At 34.9% G+C, this 21,358-nt stretch overlaps 1 protein-coding gene and 1 long non-coding RNA gene across 3 annotated transcripts in view; one reads left to right on the top strand and one right to left on the bottom strand.

Annotated features, from left to right (window-relative positions):
- Positions 1–21,358, top strand: part of SLK (STE20 like kinase) — a 56,984-nt gene that overhangs the window by 23,036 nt on the left and 12,590 nt on the right. Inside the window, exons 5-13 of one of the 2 annotated variants that reach the window (XM_004325074.4) lie at positions 4,446–4,518; positions 4,677–4,871; positions 5,666–5,747; positions 7,712–7,840; positions 8,187–9,557; positions 11,536–11,666; positions 11,894–12,017; positions 13,474–13,653; positions 16,081–16,173. In XM_004325074.4, coding sequence (XP_004325122.3) covers positions 4,446–4,518; positions 4,677–4,871; positions 5,666–5,747; positions 7,712–7,840; positions 8,187–9,557; positions 11,536–11,666; positions 11,894–12,017; positions 13,474–13,653; positions 16,081–16,173 — 2,378 coding nt within the window. The remainder of the gene's footprint in view (positions 1–4,445; positions 4,519–4,676; positions 4,872–5,665; positions 5,748–7,711; positions 7,841–8,186; positions 9,558–11,535; positions 11,667–11,893; positions 12,018–13,473; positions 13,654–16,080; positions 16,174–21,358) is intronic. The other variant, XM_019939941.3, reaches the window with a different exon arrangement.
- On the bottom strand, positions 2,992–20,084 carry LOC141276799 (uncharacterized). Its single transcript, XR_012326911.1, has 3 exons — positions 19,253–20,084; positions 6,894–7,066; positions 2,992–3,161 (listed from the first exon to the last, which is right to left on the bottom strand). It is a non-coding gene; the product is annotated as an uncharacterized lncRNA (long non-coding RNA).

Here is a 21,358-nt window from a genome sequence, read left to right as displayed (position 1 = left end):
AAAAATGTCTAAAAAGGCTCCTTAGGAGAGAGATGAAAAAAAGGTTGAGAAACACTGACATATAGGACCTAGGCTGTTGGACCTGTAGAGTTTCTCTCATCTTGCATTTTGCTGACTGTGTACTCCTGATGACTTTAGTAAGTTCCTCTCTGTATTTCCCTCAATTTGCAGATGAATCCAAAAGCCTCATCAGTCTCAAGTCTGACTTTTTTGGCAAGACTATAGGTGGTTTTGTGTTCTTTCATTGGGAGGCATGTAATACCGGCTTTTTGATCTTTTTTTGATGTTAGCAGCTGTTGATGTTTAATGCCTATATCCGTTCTTTGATTGGAGTGGCAAAATGAATTACATCATTTTGTTTTCGTTTATTATTTCTGATAATAATTTTGGTGTAATTATTCATCAGTTATTTCATTATTTTCATTTATCATCATTATAAAATTAGGAATACTTATATAAAAAGACACTTCCCTTCAACTGTTTGGTTATTCAGGAGTGTAGTTCCTATAGACAGGACAGGAAAAATGCTTGATCCTTTCCTTTTATTTATTTAGCTTTAAAGACAATGAATTGGTTCTCTCTCATCCTTAGTTGGTGGCCAGTATTTTTTTAAATGGCATTATTAATTCATGAATGTAATTTTATTTTATAGGTTTCAAATCTATTACAATTTTTATCCTTATTAAAGCTCACGTTGTACCATCTTGGTCAGTGGGAGCTTCTTCAAGCTGGCTTGTTAATCTTTTTGACATGACTCTACTAATCTTTGGTAGATTCCTTGCCATCTGTTAGGTTGAGATGTTTCAGGCTCATCTTTCACATTTCCTGCCTCAGACCTGTAATTAGCCATTTCTTCAGGAAGCCCTGAAGAAGTTGTTTTAGTAGGACACGGTATTTCAAGACCACAATCTGAGTGTTAGACATGCTTATAGTTTCTGGATTTGCCTTCATTCTAGGCCTTTACAAAGGACAGAACTAGGCTCTCATGAGTTCCTACATATGACCTATTCAAATTCAGGGTAAAGCCTTTTTTTTTCCTTCTCTTAGCCCCTTCTGTATTACATCTGTATCGCTTTTCTTCTATCCTGAGAATCTTGCTTCTCAAGAACATTGAAGATAGATTTGGAGTATTCTGTAATTACTCATTTTAACCTTCATTTCTATATTCAGCGCTCACCACCGCTCTTGTTCATGTCTCTTTGGTTATGTTGGTTGTCTGAAGTTCATTCTCTGGTAGATTTCTCTGAAAGGGCTCTCTGAGTTCTTATATAATGGTAACACTTCTACCCTTTATACTTTGAAGGTCAGTTTTGCTGGATAGAAAATCCTTGGTTCACATTTCTTTCCTTGAATATCTAAAATATGTTCCTCTGTTTTCTTCTATTATAAAGTGTTATTGAAAAGTCTGATGAGAATCTGATTTTCTTTCTCGTGTAAGTCATGTGATCTTTCTGCCTAAATGCCAAAGACTTTTTTCTAAGGACTAAAATTTTCTAAGTGTTGTTTTTTTGTTTCCCGCTCACCCCCCGCCCCCCAGGAAGGTTTTCTGTAATTATAGATATGAGTATTTGTTCTGTTCTCTTGTACTGACTTGCTCCTTTGGAGACTTTTATTATCTTTTTGTCAGGCATGACAATCATCAGTATTTATAACTTTCTCTCAGGTTCTTTTTATCTTTCTTCATTTTTTTTCATTGTGGCGAAATATACTTAAAATTTACCGTCCTAACCATGTTTAAGTGCACAGTTCTGTAGCATACGGCGCATTCACACTGTCGTGCAGCCAACCCTACCACGCCTCTCCAGAACCTTTTCATCTTCCTCAACTGAAACTCTGTACACATTAAAACGCTTAAGTCCCCATTTCCTCCTTCCCCCAGCCCCTGGCAACCATTCTCCTTTCTGTCTCTGTGAACTTGACTACTCTCCGTACCCCATGTAAGTGGAATCCTGCAATACTTTTCCTTTTGTGACTGGCTTATTTTACTTAGCATAATGTCTTTAAGGTTCGTCCATGGTGTAGCATGTGTTAATTTTCTTCCTTTTTAAGGCTGAATAATATTCTGTTATATGTATACACCACATTTTATTTATCCATTCATCCATTGATGGACACTTTGGTTGCTTCCACCTTTTGGCTTTTGTGAATAATGCTGCTATGAACATGGGTGTACAATATCTATTTGAGTCCCCGCTTTCAGTTCTTTTGGGTATATACCCAGAAGTCGAATTGCTGGATCATATGGTAATTCTCTGTTTAATTTTTTGAGGAACCACCCTACCATTTTCCACAGTGGTTGCGCCAGTTTACGTTTCCACAACAATGCACAAGAGTTCCAGTTGCTCCACCTCCTTGCCAGCATTTGTTATTTTCTGTATTTTTGATGATAACTATCTTAATGGGTGCGAAGTGGTAATGGGTGTGCATTTGTTGTGTTTATTTGCTCTTGCATTCCTCCTACTTTAGCCTTTGTTTCTAAAATTGTTTTTTATTTCTAATTTTCCCTTGAGTTCTGTCACCTCATTTATGAGTTTTAAAATTCTGACTTCTGTTACTCTTTTATGTCATCATTTTTTAGTCTTGTAGCTCGTTTTGAAATATAATTTTGATCTTTTTTAGTGCATGTTTTTCTGTAAGTGTACTGAAATCTTATTTGAATACAGGAATATACTTCTGTGTAAAATAATGTATGCCATTAAAAATAAGTACATTTTTGAAGATTTAGGAATGCCAAAATAGTTTTGAGTTGGTTGCCATTTAAAATAGTTGCACTTTGTTTCATTAATTCATAAATACAGAGAACCTTCCAATTCTGTGACATTGTATTAAGTGTACACAGATGCATGTAGAACCATACTATCCTCAAGAACCATATATACACTAATCAAATTTTTATGGTCTTGTCAGATCACATTGTTACAAATGGAAGTAAGTATGTAAAATGCTATTTTAACAGACCAGCATATATATGCCATATCATTATAAGTAGAACTGTAAAGCACATAATGACCTTAGTTTTCCCCTTTGCACAAAAATGAAGATGGCTTCTCGTCCCTCCTTAGTTTACCTCCTGCTCATAAGAGTGCTTCGAGAGGTACGAATGTTGACAGTGGACCTTAGTGGTTTAGGCCTGTTTCTCAACCTCCTTTCCCAGTCATGTTCTGAGGGGGAAAAAGTTAAAAAGAATAGACCATTAGTAGCTTCTAGGAACACACTGGAATACGTACTGAGCTGACTCTGCCTGAGTAGAAAACCTCTTCTGGCAGGAATTTCATATTGTGATCTCAATCCCGTCCTGTGGAAACATGGCAAGTTATAAGTTGAGGAAGTAGGGGGGTAATAGGGATGGAGAGTCCTGAATACATCTATTTATGTTGCATTTTCTGCAGATATATCTTCCAAGTATAGTATGTTCTATTGGCAAATTCATTTATTAATTTAATTATAAAACATTAATGAAATATCTAGTGTAACAAGAGACTTCATACACCATATTAAGAAGCTTAAACATCATTCTACAGGCAATAGGTGGCTGCCAAGATGTTTTAAGCAGGAGAACTACATGGTCAAAAAAAGAAAAGAAAGAACTACATAATAGACATAAGTAATTAGAATATAGGGCAGGATTTCATGAGTTTTAAGAGTTCTACGGCCAAAGTATCACAAAGGTTAAAATTACACATATGATTAATAACAGTAGCTGACGTTTATTGTGTGTATATTCTGTGCCAGGCCTTGGGGCATGAATAGTAAATACAGGATTTTTGGTATTTATTCTGTTTTGAGAATCATGGCATGTCAAATGAAACTTTAAAAGTTAAATGTATATGGCATGCGGTAATTTATGCAGCAATAGCAATTTTATGTTGCTATTAATGATTGAGCTCTAAGCTGAAAAGGAGTTAACAACTGATAAAGCTATAATGTTGCTGTGCCCTATAATTTAAATTAGAAAGCATCGTTCCTAATTATTTTCTTTGTGGTATAATTTTATGAGGAAGTTAGCAAGACATATGCTGTCATAAAAGCTGCCTTGGTATAATTTCTGTTTTTCACACTATAGAAAAAATGTCCCTTAATTTAATTGTCACATATAGCACTAGTTGGCGTTTATTTTGGTGAAGTGGATAGACTGATCTATTTTAAAGTTACTTTTTTTTTTTTTCAATTCTGGAGAATTTGTGATCTGAAGATGTGTAAGGATGGTGGTATCAAGTGTATTAATGATGGAATCTTTTCTTTGGCAGTTTTTTTTTGGGGGGTGGGTGTATGGTAGAAAGAGGGTGGTCAAAATTAGGATGATAGAGAAGTTATTTATCTTTCTATTTTGCTTACCCTTTAATAACAGTGGCCTTATTAAAGACTTGATATGCTTTTCCCTTATGTTGAATATAGCGTCCTTTGCTTAAAAACTGTCATTAATACTTTTGTATGATTATTTCAAGCGGATTTTGGAGTATCAGCTAAAAACACAAGGACAATTCAAAGGAGAGATTCCTTTATCGGCACACCCTATTGGTATGTATTCAGTTTTATGGATTTGCAGCGTTAGTTATGTCAACAGTTATTATTACTCATGAATTTTGTCCACATAATCAATTATACTATCTTTCACGTGGTTTGTGATCATTGCTCTTAAGTTAAACATCTTAATTTTCAGTTCTCTGTCTTCATAGGATGGCTCCTGAGGTAGTCATGTGTGAAACATCTAAGGACAGACCCTATGACTACAAAGCTGATGTTTGGTCCCTGGGTATCACTTTAATAGAAATGGCTGAGATAGAACCACCTCATCATGAATTAAATCCAATGCGAGTGCTGCTAAAAATAGCAAAATCTGAGCCCCCTACATTAGCACAGCCATCAAAATGGTAACGTATTCCTAAACAATTTTTTTTAAGAAGCAAAACTTGATGCTTTATTCTTCCAACTTTCCAAGGGTATTTAAATTTAGGTACATGGTACAAAGATTGTATGAAGTAGAAAACTGATTTTTGGTGTATTTTCAAGACTTAAGGACCATATAAACTCCTGTAACTAACTTTCCCCATAAATTAAAAGATACCAGTGATTTGAGTTCTACATGAAAGAGATATTTTCTGTACTATGAGAAAGTGAGGCATATATGTGATTGATCTGTATTTGTGGAGTTTAATATAATGGAAAGGGGCTTCCCTGGTGGCGCAGTGGTTGAGAGTCCACGTGCCGATGCATGGGACACAGGTTCGTGCCCTGGTCCGGGAAGATCCCACATGCCGCGGAGCGGCTAGGCCTGTGAGCCATGGCCGCTGAGCCTACGCGTCCGGAGCCTGTGCTCTGCAACAGGAGAGGCCACAACAGTGAGAGGCCCGCGTACCACAAAAAAAAAAAAAATATATATATATATATATATATATATATATATAATGGAAGAATTTTTGTGATTTTTAGCATACTTGTGGATATATGGCTGTATCTCAATGACTTAAACTATGAATCTATTTACATATATGTAACTTATATTTATAGATAAATGACTTATGACATATTAATATTCTCATAACTAGTTTTCTTATGTTGAATTAATACTATTACATACATAATGGAACTTAACCATAGTTTCTCAGAGTTTTGATTTTTATTAGCAAGAAAAATAGAATGTCATTATTAAAATTTTATTTTGAAGGTCTTCAAATTTTAAGGACTTTCTAAAGAAATGCTTGGAAAAGAATGTGGATTCCAGGTGGACTACATCTCAGCTACTGCAGGTAAGATAAGAGTAGTATGACAATGGCAAACCATATAATTGTTGTAACATCTCTTTAAGAAGAATACAGCTTCAGATTCCTTCAGTGTGCCCTCTCTCCACTTGAGTTTCCCTGTGCAGACTCACTCAAGGTTCATTGTAGTAGTTAACATTTGCTTTACAAACATTTGCTGCTGTTATTAAAGGGCATTTATTTAGCTTTTAAATTTCTCGTATGCTTTTTTGATTCGGTTTAATTGTGTTTTTTTCATTTTGTTTAGTTATTTCCACTTTATCACTTACATTTTGTTTCTCCAGTTACTAGAAAACAAGCACCTTGGTGGCAGGGGCCATGAGCTAATTAATTTTTTTTAATGTCCCTTACAGTGAGGGTAAATGTTCAGTAAATATTGCTAACTTTTAAAAAATGTTGTTAAAGTGATTGGATAATTTTGTTTTATAGCGGGACTTGTTTGTAATATTTGAAATAAAATTTTGTCAATAATAGTATAGGTAGAGAAATAGAATGACAAGTCTTGAGGCAGTTACTGTTAGATTGAGTACAACTCCTCCATTGTAGTTTTTTCGGTTGATCTATTTATCTGGGGGGAGAAGCGGGAAAATTTTCCTTTCTCTGTACAACAAGTATATCCTTGGAACACACTTTCTCTTATTATTTCACTACCCCCCCGTTTGAAGGCCTTAATCTGTGACAAACACCAAGTGCTGAGTGTACAGAGGTGAATAAAATACCTTCTTACTCTTAAGAATATTTGAACTATGTCAAAAAACAGATGTTTATAGACACTTTTTATTAATTTTTATTGGAGTATAGTTGCTTTACAATGTTGTATTAGTTTCTGCTGTACAACAAGTGAATCAGTTGTATGTATACATATATCCCCTCTTTTTTAGATTTCCTTCCCATTTAGGTCACCACAGATCATTGAGTAGAGTTCCCGTGCTAAACAGTAGGTTCTCATTAGTTATATATTTTATGCATAGTAGTGTATATATGTCAATCCCAGTCTCCCAGTTCGTCCTATGCCCCCTTCCCCACCTCGGTAACCATAAGTTTATTCTGTACATTTGTGACTTGTTCATCTATACCATTTTTCTAGATCCCACATATAAGTGATATTATACAATATTTGTTTTTCTGACTTACTTCACTCTGTATGACAATCTCTAGGTCCATCCATGTCTCTGCAAATGGCACTATTTCATTCCTTTTTATGGCTGAGTAATATTCCATTGTATATATGTACCACATCTTCTTTATCCATTCCTCTGTCAGTGGACACTTAGGTTGCTTCCATGTCCTGGCTGTTGTAAATAGAGCTGCAGTGAACATTGGGGAGAATGCATCCTTTCAAATTACGGTTTTCTCTAGATACATGCCTAGGAGTGGGATTGCTGGGTCATATGGTAGCTCTGTTTTTAGTTTTTTAAGGAACCTGCACACTGTTCTCCCTAGTGGCTGTACCAATTACAGTCCCACCAACAGTGTAGGAGGTAGATACTTTTAATGGAACTTTAAAGCTTTTTGTAATTCTTTTATTGAGGCTTTATACATATTGTTACTTTCTAACAATTAAACATATTGTAAACATACTGTTACTTTCTAAAACTAGTAATGTACTTGAAACTTGCTTTAAATTTTAATTTAGATTTTAGGTTATGAAGTTTTCAGACATACAGAAAAGTATATATACCTACTACCCAGATGTAATATGTTATCATTTTTGACATATTTCTTTCAGATTCTTAAAAAAAGGTACAGATACAGTTGCAGGCAGCCCCTACTCCTGCTCAATTCCCTCCCCCTCCTTCTTTTCCCAGATGTAATATCATCTGAAGTTGTTTGTATTTTTCCTACTTATATGTTTATGTTTTTGCCACATAACAATGTGTTTTATATATTTGAAATTTACTTCACAAGCATTTCAGTTGTTACTGAGTATGCTCTTTTTAATGATTAAACAGCATCCCTTTGTGACTGTTGATTCCAACAAACCAATTCGAGAATTGATTGCAGAGGCAAAGGCTGAAGTAACAGAAGAAGTTGAAGATGGCAAAGAGGAGGATGATGATGAGGAAACAGAAAATTCTCTGGTCAGTATTTAGAAAGGAAATTTCATTTAGGTCATTTTTAGAGTTGAGTTTTGAGGTATGATTGCAGCTGTGTCTAAGAATTAATTGATGGGTAGCATTACAAAAACCTTTAATTTTAGAGGTGAAGATTTATTAAGTTTGCTCCTTGCTGCCCATTTTTGTCATATTTATTATGTGAAGATTTGTCAATTCTTTAAGTTATTTTTATAATTTCATCAAATTTTACTGAATAAAGATATTAAATCATTATATATATGAATTAAATCATTTTTATATATGAAACGTTATTTTGGTTACCATCTTGAAATTATGTTTTAACACTAAAACTGTATAAAATCTTTTTTAGCCGATACCTGCAAGTAAGCGTGCCTCCTCTGACCTTAGTATTGCGAGCTCTGAAGAAGATAAGCTTTCACAAAATGCTTGTATTTTGGAATCTGTCTCAGAAAAAACAGAACGTAATACTTCTGAAGATAAATTTAACAGTAAAATTCTTACTGAAAAACCCACCACCGATGAACCTGAAAATACTGTGGTAGGCATTAATGAACATGTTAATGATACTCATTTAGAAGCTATGGCTGAACTTCATAATAGAGCAACAGTAATCGAGGAAAATGGGAGAGAGGAGAAGAGACCCAAGCTTGAAAATCTACCTGACACAGAAGACCATGAAACAGTGGACATTAATTCAGTCAAAGAAGGAAAAGAAAATAACATAATGATAACTTCAGAAACAAATATTGAACAGAATCTGAAACCTGAGGAAGAAGGGGATCAAGAAAAGCAACAGATATTTGAAAATAAGTTTATAAAATCTGAAGAAATTGAAGACACTGCTATTCAGACAATGGATTTAGTTTCTCAGGAGACTGGAGAAAAAGAGGCAGATATTCAGGCAATTGAAAGTGAAGTTGAGTTTACAAAGGAAGACACCCTCGAGGAATTGGGAAGAGATGACAAAACTGAAAAAGATATGATCAGTGATACAAGCAAAGTGATAGGAACAAATGAGGCAGAAGACGTTGCTCAGAAGGCAACTGAAAACAGTGCTGAGGATGCTCAGAGTAATGATGGGAAAGAAGTGGGTGAAGTAGGCCAGATATTAGTGATCAAGTCCACAGAGGGTCCTGAGGCTGGTGGTACTGAAGAAGTTTCTATTAAAGAAATAGTTGAAACTAATGACATAGATCAAAACTCTGTAGAAGGTAAAGGTGAGGAACAGTTAATCAGCAGTTCAGAGAACATAGTGGAGACCAATGAGGAGCTCGGGACAAATGAAGTTGAGATTACTGAATCGAGTAGCACTGAAGGAATGGAGGTCAGAAGTGCGGTGGCTGATAGTGACCAAAAGGCTTTAGGAAGTGAAACTCGGGATGCTCATGAAGCCACTGCTCAGATGGACACAGAGCAGAAAGATATCCCATGCGAAGTGCCAATTAAGGCAGAACCTCAAGTTCCTGCCACTTCACAGCCCAGTGAACCTCAGCCTGTTCTAATACCCAGTATTAATATCAACCCTGAAGATGCAGAAAATAAAGGAGAAATAGGTGCTTTATCAAAAACTGAAACCATGTTACCAGAATCTGAGAATCAAAAGGAAAATGATACTGATTCAGGCACTGGTTCCACTGCTGATAATAGCAGCATTGACTTGAATTTATCCATCTCTAGCTTCCTAAGCAAAACTAAAGACAATGGATCAATATCTTTACAAGTAAGTGTACACGGGTCCTTGTTTGGGTGTTTCTTTGTTATTTTGGCAGTTGAGAGTTTATGTGAAACTGACATCTTGAAAACAAAACAACACTAAATCAGTGTAGTATTAACCCTATAAAATTCTTAAGGCCTATGAGGGCAATCAGTTAAAAAAAAACCCTAAGATTCTGGATGTAATCTTTAAATTTTTTTGTAGTACCTATCTATTTTTCCCAACTTGATAGAAATAGTATAATACAGTTGCTTACTGGAATTTGGGTTTTCCTATTGTACATACCTAGGTATAATTGTAGCAAGAATCAGCAGTATATGAAAGAATTGAGGACTTGAAAGAATGATCTCTTTTTAAGAATGTTTAGGGTATAAACAGCCCGTTACCACTGGCACGTGTGGTGACCACTCTTACCTCCTCAGTCATAGCAATCACTACTGCCGTGAGAATCATCGTGGGAAGAAAGCCAAATGCTAACCCTCGAACACTTGGAGCTGTTAAGCATAATTCTCCAATCTGAGTTACTGGGGGGGCTGTGTAGAAGTATGGAGTGGGGCCAGAGAATACGTATTTATAGCAAAAGATCCCATGGAATTCTGATACAGGTGAGACTCTGGATTGACAGGTGGCAGAAAAGCAGAAAGAACTGAAGAAAATTGACCTTAGGGATAGGACGCCAGGGCATGACTGATCAGCCTGCGTATCTGCCCCAAATTATTACATGTATTGCCTAGATGGTCTTCAGTTTTCAGGTTGTTTCCCTGCTGAAATTCCATTAATCTGAAGTTCATTCACTGACTTAATAGTTAGCCTTTCCAAAAAATTCAGATACTTCTGTGAGAATTAAGGTGATATTAGCTGTGGATACTTTAGTAGGAACTGAAGAAATGGAAAATTTGGAGGTTACAGGGAGGTAGATTTATTTTTGGAGCATGCCCACTTTAGGTTTTAGATGAAGTCTGGATAGGGTGGCCGTAGTTCAGGGCTTAGGGAGAGCAGTGTGAGAATACTGGAAGCCTAGAGAGTACAACAGTAAGAGGCTGAAGAAAGGTGATTAGTAAGTGCCAAAGATCAACTTAAAAATTCTAATGCATTTTGAATGTAGTATTTTCACATTCCCCTTTTGCTCCCTCTGCTTTCTAACCTTTTCCACCTATCAAAACTAAGTAATTATCTGTTCTGAATACTTACATGTTTACCAAGAAGTATTTGTAGCAGTGTTACACTTCTGTTATTTCTCTTTGCTTTTAAAAAGCATTTGGATAACCAACTGAGAAATGAAGAGTTTGGTCTTGATAAAGAATTTTGGGCAATAACTAACAGGCAGATCTGGTATTTTGGGAGTATGGTAAAGGTGCTGTCTTTCTAGTAACTCTAAAATCACTCATCCATCTCCAGCCCTGAGATGGAAGAGGGCTGGTGATACTATTGTTGATGAAATGGATTTTGAATCCCAGTCCTGGCAGTGTTTATAAGTTATATGGGAGCCTTTCAAAATGAAATTCTCAGCCACCCTCAGACCTATTGATTTAGATTCTTTAAGGGATGAGCCCCAGGAATTCATTTTTAATTGCTTTGTAAGTGTTTCTAAAACAGAAAAGCAGAGGTATCTGCGAACCTACAAGATAAAAAGAGGAAAGAATGGTTAACATGTGAAAGTTGTACTAATTACTCTTTTTTGTGAATTGCTTGTTACCACTTGTGCCTAATTATGATGTGGTATAAAAATTCTACATGTACATCATCAAAATGCATAATTTCGCTTGAAAAAAAATTGATTTTATCTGTAAAATCATGTGAAAGTCAAATGAGGTGTGAGATGATATAATTGGCTTCAAAGTTGAGTCTTACTGATTTCTATTCATACTTTATAGTGTAGTCTTTATAGCTGTTCAGTTTCTTGTTTTTGTTTTTTTAAGAAGAAAATGTTTTCTCTCTCTAGTATTCCCCATATAAAGCCTAACTAAAATAAAATCTCACTCAGGAAACAAGAAGACAAAAGAAAACGTTGAAGAAAACACGCAAATTTATTGTTGATGGTGTCGAAGTGAGTGTAACAACATCAAAGATAGTTACAGATAGTGATTCCAAAACTGAAGAATTGAGGTTTCTTAGGTGAGTAGAAAAACAACATGATTTAAACTGGTTTTGTGACTTCTCAAGTCTCTGCAGAGTCTGAAGAATAGAGAAACAAGAGTAAAGTCTTGGCTAATTTTGGATTCTTGTATTACTTTTCCATTTGAAAATAAATGTTACTTTTAAAGTTTTTTTTCTTTTAAAGCATTACTTCAAAGGTGTAACTTTTGCTGTCTTTCTCTATCCTTGCCATTAAATTTTATCAGACGTCAGGAACTTCGGGAATTAAGATTTCTTCAAAAAGAAGAGCAAAGAGCCCAACAGCAGCTCAATGGCAAACTGCAACAACAGCGAGAGCAAATTTTCCGGCGTTTTGAGCAGGAGATGGTGGTAAAGTCTTGGAATTTTGTACCCTTTTGTTAATAAAGAAATTTAAGGCTTAGAAAAAAACCCACCACTGGCGGGTTTTAGAACTTGTTCTCTGATGACTAGATTTCTCTGGCTTTGTGATGCATTTCTCGCCTTTATCTCTTTGGTGTTTTAGATGCTTTCTTTTTTCTTCTCTTCTCTTCTCTTCTCTTCTTTTCTCCTTTTGCCTGACTTACAGTGTGTTGGGTGTTTTCATTTTTCTCTGATTAAATCTGTCATGAAAACCTGGAATCATGAAGCTAGTAGATGGTTTGCAAAGTTCTTAGGTGTGCCTGTTGCTGTATAACTTTTTATTGTTACAATTTGACCTCTCAGAATTAGAATCCAAGATTTAAACCAGTCTAGAGCAGTTGTCTTCAAACTTGGCTGAGTATTAGAACTTCCTGGGGAATTTTTCAAAATACACTTACTTCTCTAGCTACTACAGTTAAGCTTCCACATACCTTTTCACAGCTGCTAGAGAAGTTAGTGCTAACTTGTAAAGGGTAATTGTCACCGAGTCTTTAAATTTTTACTTTGTGTTCAAAGTTGGAAAAGGAATTATTAATGTGATATAAAATTTCAGTAACTTATGTTGAACATGTAGCTTAATGTAGGTTAGAAAAAAGATCATCTGAAATGTTATAGGATTCATGGTTGATTGTAGTACTTACATTTTTATAATTTTAAGTGGTAAGGATTGTTTTGTGTGAAGGTTGGCATTGCTGATTACATATGTTGGATCATAACTTAGAATTCCTAAGAAAATTATGAACTTTTGTTCTCTTTGAGTATTTTTACAGTACTTATATTCTGTTTTTTCAGAACCTTATAAAAACTGTTTCTCCCCCCCCATATTTTCCAAAATATTTTGCTTTTTAATTTTTTTAAAAAGGAAACACCCTTTACAAATACCTGTGTCTAAAATTGCAATGTTACTCAAGTATTATATAAGCAGGAATCTTTTGTTGAGAGAGTAGATTTATAATTCTAAAAGGTTTGTATCAATGAAATATGATGTTTAAGAATCTTAATGAGGAAGAGTAAATTTGAAAATGACAAGTAATGGTACATTTTTAAAATAGACTTCAAATGAGACCTTTGATTTATCAAAAATTTTATAGGATAAATATTGAAAATTTTCTTTAGTATTTCATAGCAACTGGATATTCTTCTAGATTGTCTAAAATTTTTGAACATTCTACACTTGTACAATAGAAAAAAGTGTTTCCCATATTAGAAAAAAACGAAATGCACATCTTTTTGAAAAATTTTTAAAACATATTTGAGTGCATTTGAACTTGTTCAGTATTGCAAAGGGTACATATGACGTCACTCAATTTAAATGCCAGTTATGTGCTCTTAGTAAACATCTTCAGTATAATGATATGAGCGTTAATGTTAAAGTTAAATGATCTTGAGCTACATCATTTTACAGAGCAAGAAACGACAATATGACCAAGAGATTGAGAATCTAGAAAAACAGCAGAAACAGACTATTGAACGTCTAGAACAAGAACACACAAATCGCTTACGAGATGAAGCCAAACGCATTAAAGGTGAACAAGAGAAAGAGTTGTACAAATTTCAGAATATGTTAAAGAACCGAAAGAAAGAGGTAAGTGTAACTACTGTTTTTAATGTACACTTAAGACTGTCTAAGGAATTAAGATAATACTTGGTAGTTAAATGGCACTCATTCATTTTTTTTTTTGGTCTTCCCAGCAGTTATGTAGGGTAGTAGTAAGGTCAGATGTTATCTCATTTTACTGCCAAGAAAACTGGAGTAGAAGAGGTTTTAATGGCCTGTTCAAGTTCACAAACTATTATTAAATGTCCAGCTAACCCTTGAACCAAGTCTTCAAATTGAGTGTAATCCATTTTCCTTTTCAACCTATCACTTCTCCTTTATTAATGCAACATTTAAGGCCTGACATAGTAATGTTTTTTTTCAAGAAAGCATACTATGTTCTGTTTGCCGGTGGCAATAATAATTCATCTTAATATTTATTTGTAATATTTAATTCATGCTTAAAAATTTTTTTTCTCTTGATTAGCTTGATTACCTTTCTTAGACTTTGTGTCAAAACAAAAGCTGAGTAAGCTGAAATTTGAAATAATATCTTTAAGTTTATCAAATTGTGAGATACTTTGAAGAATCACAGGTGGAAAATATCTGTAAAGTCATTTGATTATAATGAATTTTTTCATTTTTCCTGAAACTGTTCCATATTGTCATAGAATCTATTTGTGGTATTATTTACTATGAAAGATTGTCATTGTTTCAGAAAGAGGATTTACATATTGTATTAGTGTGTCTTTTTCTTCCCCAATTAAAATAACACTAAGAGAGCTTTTACATATTAGCAGTTTTGAGAGATAATTTTATAATTTATTCTGTTCCTTTAGTGTAAGAGGAGAATTTATCTTTTCATGATATGAAAGACCCCAGGACAATATTATGATCAGTTTTATTAGTTTTGGAACACACTAATATCAGCCAAACTAGTGAATACATTTTCACTTTTGTTGCATGTCCCAAGTACTCAGATTCATTGATTTTAACAATGAAATTATGCAGATAATGGAACATCATTTTGCTGAACTTGAGGATCTGCTTTAAAAAGGATAGAATCAAGCGTTAATAAATACAGTGCATTCTATGATTTCTTTAGGTAAAGATAAATGAAATGGTATATAGCCTTTTGATTTGGCTACCATTTCTAAAAATTACTGTTTATTATATTTTATATAGAATTGCTCTATATACCATGATGTATGCCTTTACTGTATTAACTAAATATTAATTTTCTTGAAACCATGAGTAGTTTTTATTAAGAGGTTATTTTTTAATATCAGGTTAAATTTTGTAGGCAAGTATATGGTTTAATTATAGATATATAGAAGTTTCTAGTTATTGTTACTGTTTTGGACTAGGAGAGGTTTAGCCAGAGAACATGTTTGAGATAGCGATATGCATATTTTAAATAATTCTATTCTGTATTTTTTTCCTTACCGCTAAACTTCTTGCATTTGGGGAGTCTCTTCTTTTTCATGGTGATTTGGTTTCATGAGAGATTACTGATGGGAAATTTTAAATACACTATGTTAAATCAAAATCAGTCTCTTTCACAGACCATCAATGGCGTGTGGTGATTTGGAATCTGGTTGCTTTTGGTGCTTCTACTTATAAACACGTGATCGTCTTTCGTAGTTGGATTACAGATCTATTGTTAGGTGGAATACATATCTAGGGTTTTGAAATGATTGAAAGAAGGAGCTCTAAAATACACTTCATTTTATAATATACTTTATTTGGTATAATAAATCATAGCATATAAACTTACTTTATGAGGGGTTATATTACTGATTTTAAAGCTGACAATTGATTTTGGCTTAAATTATCAGCAAAGGAGAATGTTTTTCTAATCTAATCCCAAAATCATCAGATGTGTTCATTTTTATTGCACCATATATAAAATAGTTTATTATGAAAAAAGAAAACTTAGTGTCCATTTGTCTCTCCTTTGTGTATTCTAATGCTTACTTTCCCTTTTGTTTTTCTTTTGATCTCATTAAGTGGATTTCATTTAGAATTATTTCATTGGTTTTATCAAGCCAATTATGAAATTTTACAGATTTATAAATGAATGGCATTTGTTTTCCTTATATCCAATATTTCAGACAATGTCAGTAGATATGTTTATAATTTTATGATCTTTCAAGGTCAGTTGAGTTTATCACCTTTAGTTCAGCGTTAGCGTTGCAAGTAATTCTTTACTGATTGTCTTAGGATCTAAAGAGAGAAAGATATGTAGGGATAATTAAGCAACTAATTTTCCTTATATGGTGTAATGTCCCTTTCTGCACTGAGATTAAGCATGTTCTATCCTTTCATTCTTTTTCACCAAACTAACACCTGTGCTAATGCATGTTGAAAGGAGCTTTTTAACAACTTGACTTGACTTGTAGCTTGTCTGCTCACATAAATGCTTGCTGTGGAGAAAGTGTTTTTCCCCACCTCCTGCATGCTTATACACTGTAGGTTATAAATGAAGTGGAGAAAGCACCCAAAGAGCTGAGAAAAGAGCTCATGAAACGCAGGAAAGAGGAGCTTGCACAAAGCCAGCATGCTCAGGTAACAGCAGCAGCTTAATGCTACTAAAAACAGAAAGCGGCAATATTCTCACAGCTCAGTAAACCATGGTTGAAAGGGTAAATTCGGTACTTATGTGATGTTGACGTCTCCTTATACAAAGGTTCCCAGGGCATTCTTTATGTAGTACTAAATTCACACTAATGGTGACATTTAAGTTGCTAACGTGAAATTAAGTGAAATGTTTGGAAAGCTGACTCCAGATGAAATAAACGTGTATGTTAATGTATAATCCACTGTATTCTTATTTTGATCATGATGGAAGCTTGTATTTAAGTGGTAATGTCAATGGTTGATAGAAGATTTTTAGGGCAAAAGAATATAGAGGGTGAGTATATAAGCTTTATGCATACAAAAGGAATGCATATTTAAAAGGCCATTAATTCGGGAGTCCCCTTATGGCCTGGTGGTTAGGATTCCGGGCTTTCACTGCTGTGGCTTGGGTTCCTTCCCTGGTCGGGGGAACTGAGATCCTGCAAGCCTGGTAAATGGTAATGTTAAATGGTAAATCAAATACTTATTACTGTTAAACTCAACAATGTAAGCAACTTAAAACCAGATTTTAAATGTTAAGTATGTTGTTTTTCTTTTTGGTTCAGAATCCAGCAGTTACAAAAATAGACAGTTTTTACCTATATAAACCTGATTCTAGATTATGATAAGGCTGAGCCAATTGATGGGTGAATTCTCTACAAAATAGATAAATTGGTATTTTCAACAGACTTTTCTAGAAGTATCTCACATGAGTATGAGGTCTTTTATACTTGGGATCACCTTTCTTTTAATTAAGCTTGCACTCAGCTGGGAGGCAAAGAGAGAAGTGAGCTCAGTTTGTAGTTACAGATGTTAATGAAAGGAAGAAGAGACATGGATTATTTATTTGTTGCTTTAAATTATCTTTTTAATGTGGGTTTTATGTAATTTAAAAAGTGGTTCCCAGACTTTTGGATTTTATAGATTCATGAAAAGAAACAGAAGCAACAAAACCCTTTGAGAGGCATGACAAATGGGTTGCCATTAAAAATTTTTTTTGTTTTTGACAAGGAAGGTTATTTGAAACTGCCCTTTATTTGTCACCATCATTTCAAAAGAGAGATGATTTTAACACCATGAAAAATAAGGAAACTATCTCAGAATTTAAAATTTTAATAAAACTAGCCTATTTGAATAAATGTAGTTGTTTTTTTCTTCCTGTGAGCCAATGAAAATTTTTGTCTTGGCCTGGTATGGGAATTACTACAAGCACACCTCGTTTTATTGCTCTTCACCTTATTGCGCTTTTGCAGTATTGTGTTTTTTACAAATTGAAGGTTCGTGCAGCCCTGCATTGGGCAAGTCTGTCAGCACCATTTTTCCAGCAGCTTTGCTCACTTCGTGCCTCTGTGTCACATTTTGGTAATACTCACAATATTTCAAACTTTTTCATTATTATATTTGTTATGATGATCTGTGATCTTTGATGTTACTACTATGACTTGCTGAAGGCTCAGGTGATGGTTAGCATTTTTTAGCAATAAACTACTTTTTAATTAAGGTATGTATGTTTTTTAGACATAATGCTATTGCACACTTTAATAGACTACAGCGTAAACATAGCTTATATATTTGGGAAACTGAAAAATTCATGTGACTTGCTTTATTGCGGTGGTCTAGAGCCGAACCTACAGCATCTCCAAGGTATGCCTGTAGTTAAGGTGATAATAGCAAACACAGCATTTACTGTATGGCACATACTGTTCTAAATGCTTTACCTATATGAACTCATTTAACCTCACAACACAGGAGGTAGTTACTCATATTACCCCCATTCTACAGGTGAGGGAACTAAAGCACAGGAGGTTGAATGACTCTCCCACGTTCACGCATTTGGTTAGTGGTAGAGCCAGAATTCTCATCTAGGCAAGTTTGGCTCCATGTTTCATACACTGAACCACCACATCATACTGCCTCTTGTATTTAAGCTACCCCTTCTGTGCCTAATCTAAATTATTGGCTTGGCCCAGTGGTTGTTGGCCATGTCTTATTAATAGGTGAAGAGGAAGTCCTTGCTGGCCACACATCAATTTTGGGGTAATTTGGATTTCAAACCAGAAGATAACAATTTGGTTTAGCCTTGTAAAGGAATGTAAAGTTTTTAATTCCAAAAGGTAATATGTCAGACTCCAAAGTTGAAATTGAGGATTTAGTGTTGAATGGTAAGTGATCCAATGCTTTTAATAAAACTTTGTTGGTGATTTTTCATATAATTTGAGGGGCTAGCCTGTATTTTCCAACTAAAGCTGAAAGCAGTAGGAAATTTCTATCTGTAAATTTAATGAAGAATTTAGTAATCTAACAAATTTCAAAAGTATTTCTATTTAGCGACCACTTTTGATGAAGGTGTGTTAACACATGATAACTTGAGTCTAATATTTTAAACTTTTTAAAGAGTTTATGAATAATAGCCATATGGTCGTGGAACTAGAATGTATTTGATCATCTAGTCCAGTGGTTTTCAAACTGTACTCTCAGGAGCTCTTGAGTTTGGAAGAAGCATCTCGAGAATCCTTCAAAAAGTGAGGACAGGGCTTCCCTGGTGGCGCAGTGGTTGAGAGTCCGCCTGCCGATGCAGGGGATGCGGGTTCGTGCCCCGGTCCGGGAAGATCCCACATGCCGTGGAGCGGCTGGGCCCGTGAGCCATGGCCGCGGAGCCTGTGTGTCCGGAGCCTGTGCTCCGCAACAGGAGAGGCCACAACAGTGAGAGGCCCGCGTACCGCAAAACAAAAACAAAAACAAAAAAAAGGACAGTAGGGCTCTGGGCCCCTGCTTCCAGAGCAGGACCACTTTACATCTGTTTTATAAACTGAGATTGTTTGGTGAGTTTTTTAAAAAGAGAGTTCAACTGGTTTAAAAACAATGGCAGCAAATTAGAGTTTGGAAACCACTGATCTAGTTCAAATCCTTCATTTTACAGATGAGAAAGAGACCCCTTTGTTAAGTGACTTGTTCCAGGCCTCAGGAAACTCTGCGTTTGTATAATTATTCTTTCCATTTACAAAAAGTCATTCAGCTCTATTCTTACCTGGGAAGTGCGTTGTATTCTGATCCACAGGGCGTTGCTCAGGTCATGATTCAGTCTTTTCAGTTGTCATCTTGTGCAGTCTTCAACGCCCAAATGCAGGACGTAAGTCCCGCGTGCCTTGTAGGAGGGTGCCTTCTTCTCTTTTACCTGCTTTTTCTTTGGCTCACATGTGCCTTTTCATTGTCAGCTTCATTTGTTGTAAATCTAGAAGATTGATAGATGATAATGTCAGTGATGACAATAGTAATAACCTGACATGAACTTTATAGTACAGTATTCTTTGAAGAGTTCACATTTGATTCTCATTGCCAACCCCTAATACAGGGATGGAGTGTATCTGTTTTACAGATGAGGAAATCGAGGCACAGAAGACTAAGTGATTTGCCTAAAGTCACAAAAGAGATTAGTGGTAGAGCTGGAACTAGAACACTTCTACTACAGTGTTCTTTTTTCTGTCTACACCACCACAAATTTTAATCTGAGATTTTCACCTTTTTCAAGAAATATCTTCTCAATAGTATTTTATGAACTTTGCACATGTGAGAAATTGAATGCTGTGGTTAGATTTTTATCTTCGTGTGAAGTGACATTTTGATTGCATATATGTTTATGTAGATGTTTTAATTATGGATATGGTCAGAAAAGCCATGTTAAAAGTGGTGATTTTAGTTCCATTTAGTTTTCACTGTTCAAATTGTCCATAATGAATGGTGGGTTGCTATTCTCCATGTTGCAGTTTTAAATTAAGTCTGGAGTTCCAGGCTGTATTCTTTCTCACAGTTTCTATAGGGAAATGACTAGCTTATTTAACACTGTAATTTTTGTTTGTGATGTTTGATATACACAACTGGAGTAGATAGAATACAGCTTGATTTCAACCCCTCCTTCCCCCCTCCTGAAATTATTTATTTATTTATTTATTTATATTATTGTCAGCCATTGGACTCTATAGTTTTCTGAAAGAGTAGTCAAAATGTTAATTATTTTTTGACGAGAGGGAGAAATTATGAATTACGAACACTTTTCTGATCATTACCATTTTTAGCTTTTAAGTTAAAGTGACTAGATGATGTACAAATAGTGCCACGTATCATAACCCTTTCTTAGAGTTTTCTAGAACCCAAAGCTGTATTTTTAACGTTCACAGTTATCTGACTAATAGGATAGATTCCTTATCAGAATTAAAACTTGTACATTTAAAGAACACTCATTTTACAATTTCTGTGTCCATTTTGAAATTGTTACTCTTAGTGATCAAATTGATGTGTTATTATTTTTTTAAATGAGTGTAATTTGTGCAGTCTTTTTGGAATGTAAGATCACTTTTCTTTTAGATCCTAAGAGTAATTTCTAATTACAGATTCCACTGTGAATGTATTATACTTGGCTTTTGAAGTTAGGAAATTTAATGAAAGCTCAGTGATATTAAATTTTCATTTCTTTTGTGGTAATAAAATATATTAATGTGTAAGGGACCTTTTCGGTAGTTTTTGGCCTTAATATAAAAAAAAATCAAATGTGCAGTATTCTTGACTGTGTAATCATCCACACTCTGCTTGATTCTTCAAGTCCATAGCTCTGTAAGGCAGCTGGTGTCTTTGCAAACTGACGGTTAGGAAACGCTTCCATACATTGCCTGCCTTGACCTGTTGATCTTTATTTACCTTCTGGAGCAGCACAGTGCTAGTTCTGCCCGCTTCTATATAACAGTCTTAGCTCCTTTTTCCTCATATACTGGCCGCTTCAGGGCATGCTTTTGTAGTTCCTTGTCATTCATTTTGAGTCTTGATCTCTGGACCCTTATTCCTTGCTTTGAGTTCTCTGTGGTTTACTTTTGAACTTTTCAAAGTATGTTACTAAGGGAAGGGACCCACTACACTTTATATGGGCTGACAGATAAAACCAATTTGGGACCAATAGAGTGGAAACTCCTCGAAGGCAGTACTGTCTTTTATTAATTTTAGTAACCCTGTAAGTAGTACAGTCCCCAGCATTTACTAAGTGCTTAATAAAGGTTTTCTTTGACCTGAACTCTTATCTTGTTTAATTTAGACATAAATATAATAATATGACCAAAAACTGCATTGACAAGAAGTCACGTTCACT

The sequence above is a fragment of the Tursiops truncatus genome, chromosome 16, assembly GCF_011762595.2.
Source record: "Tursiops truncatus isolate mTurTru1 chromosome 16, mTurTru1.mat.Y, whole genome shotgun sequence".
NCBI classification, from domain to species: Eukaryota; Metazoa; Chordata; class Mammalia; order Artiodactyla; family Delphinidae; genus Tursiops; species Tursiops truncatus.
This window is presented reverse-complemented; position numbering and strand designations above follow the sequence as displayed.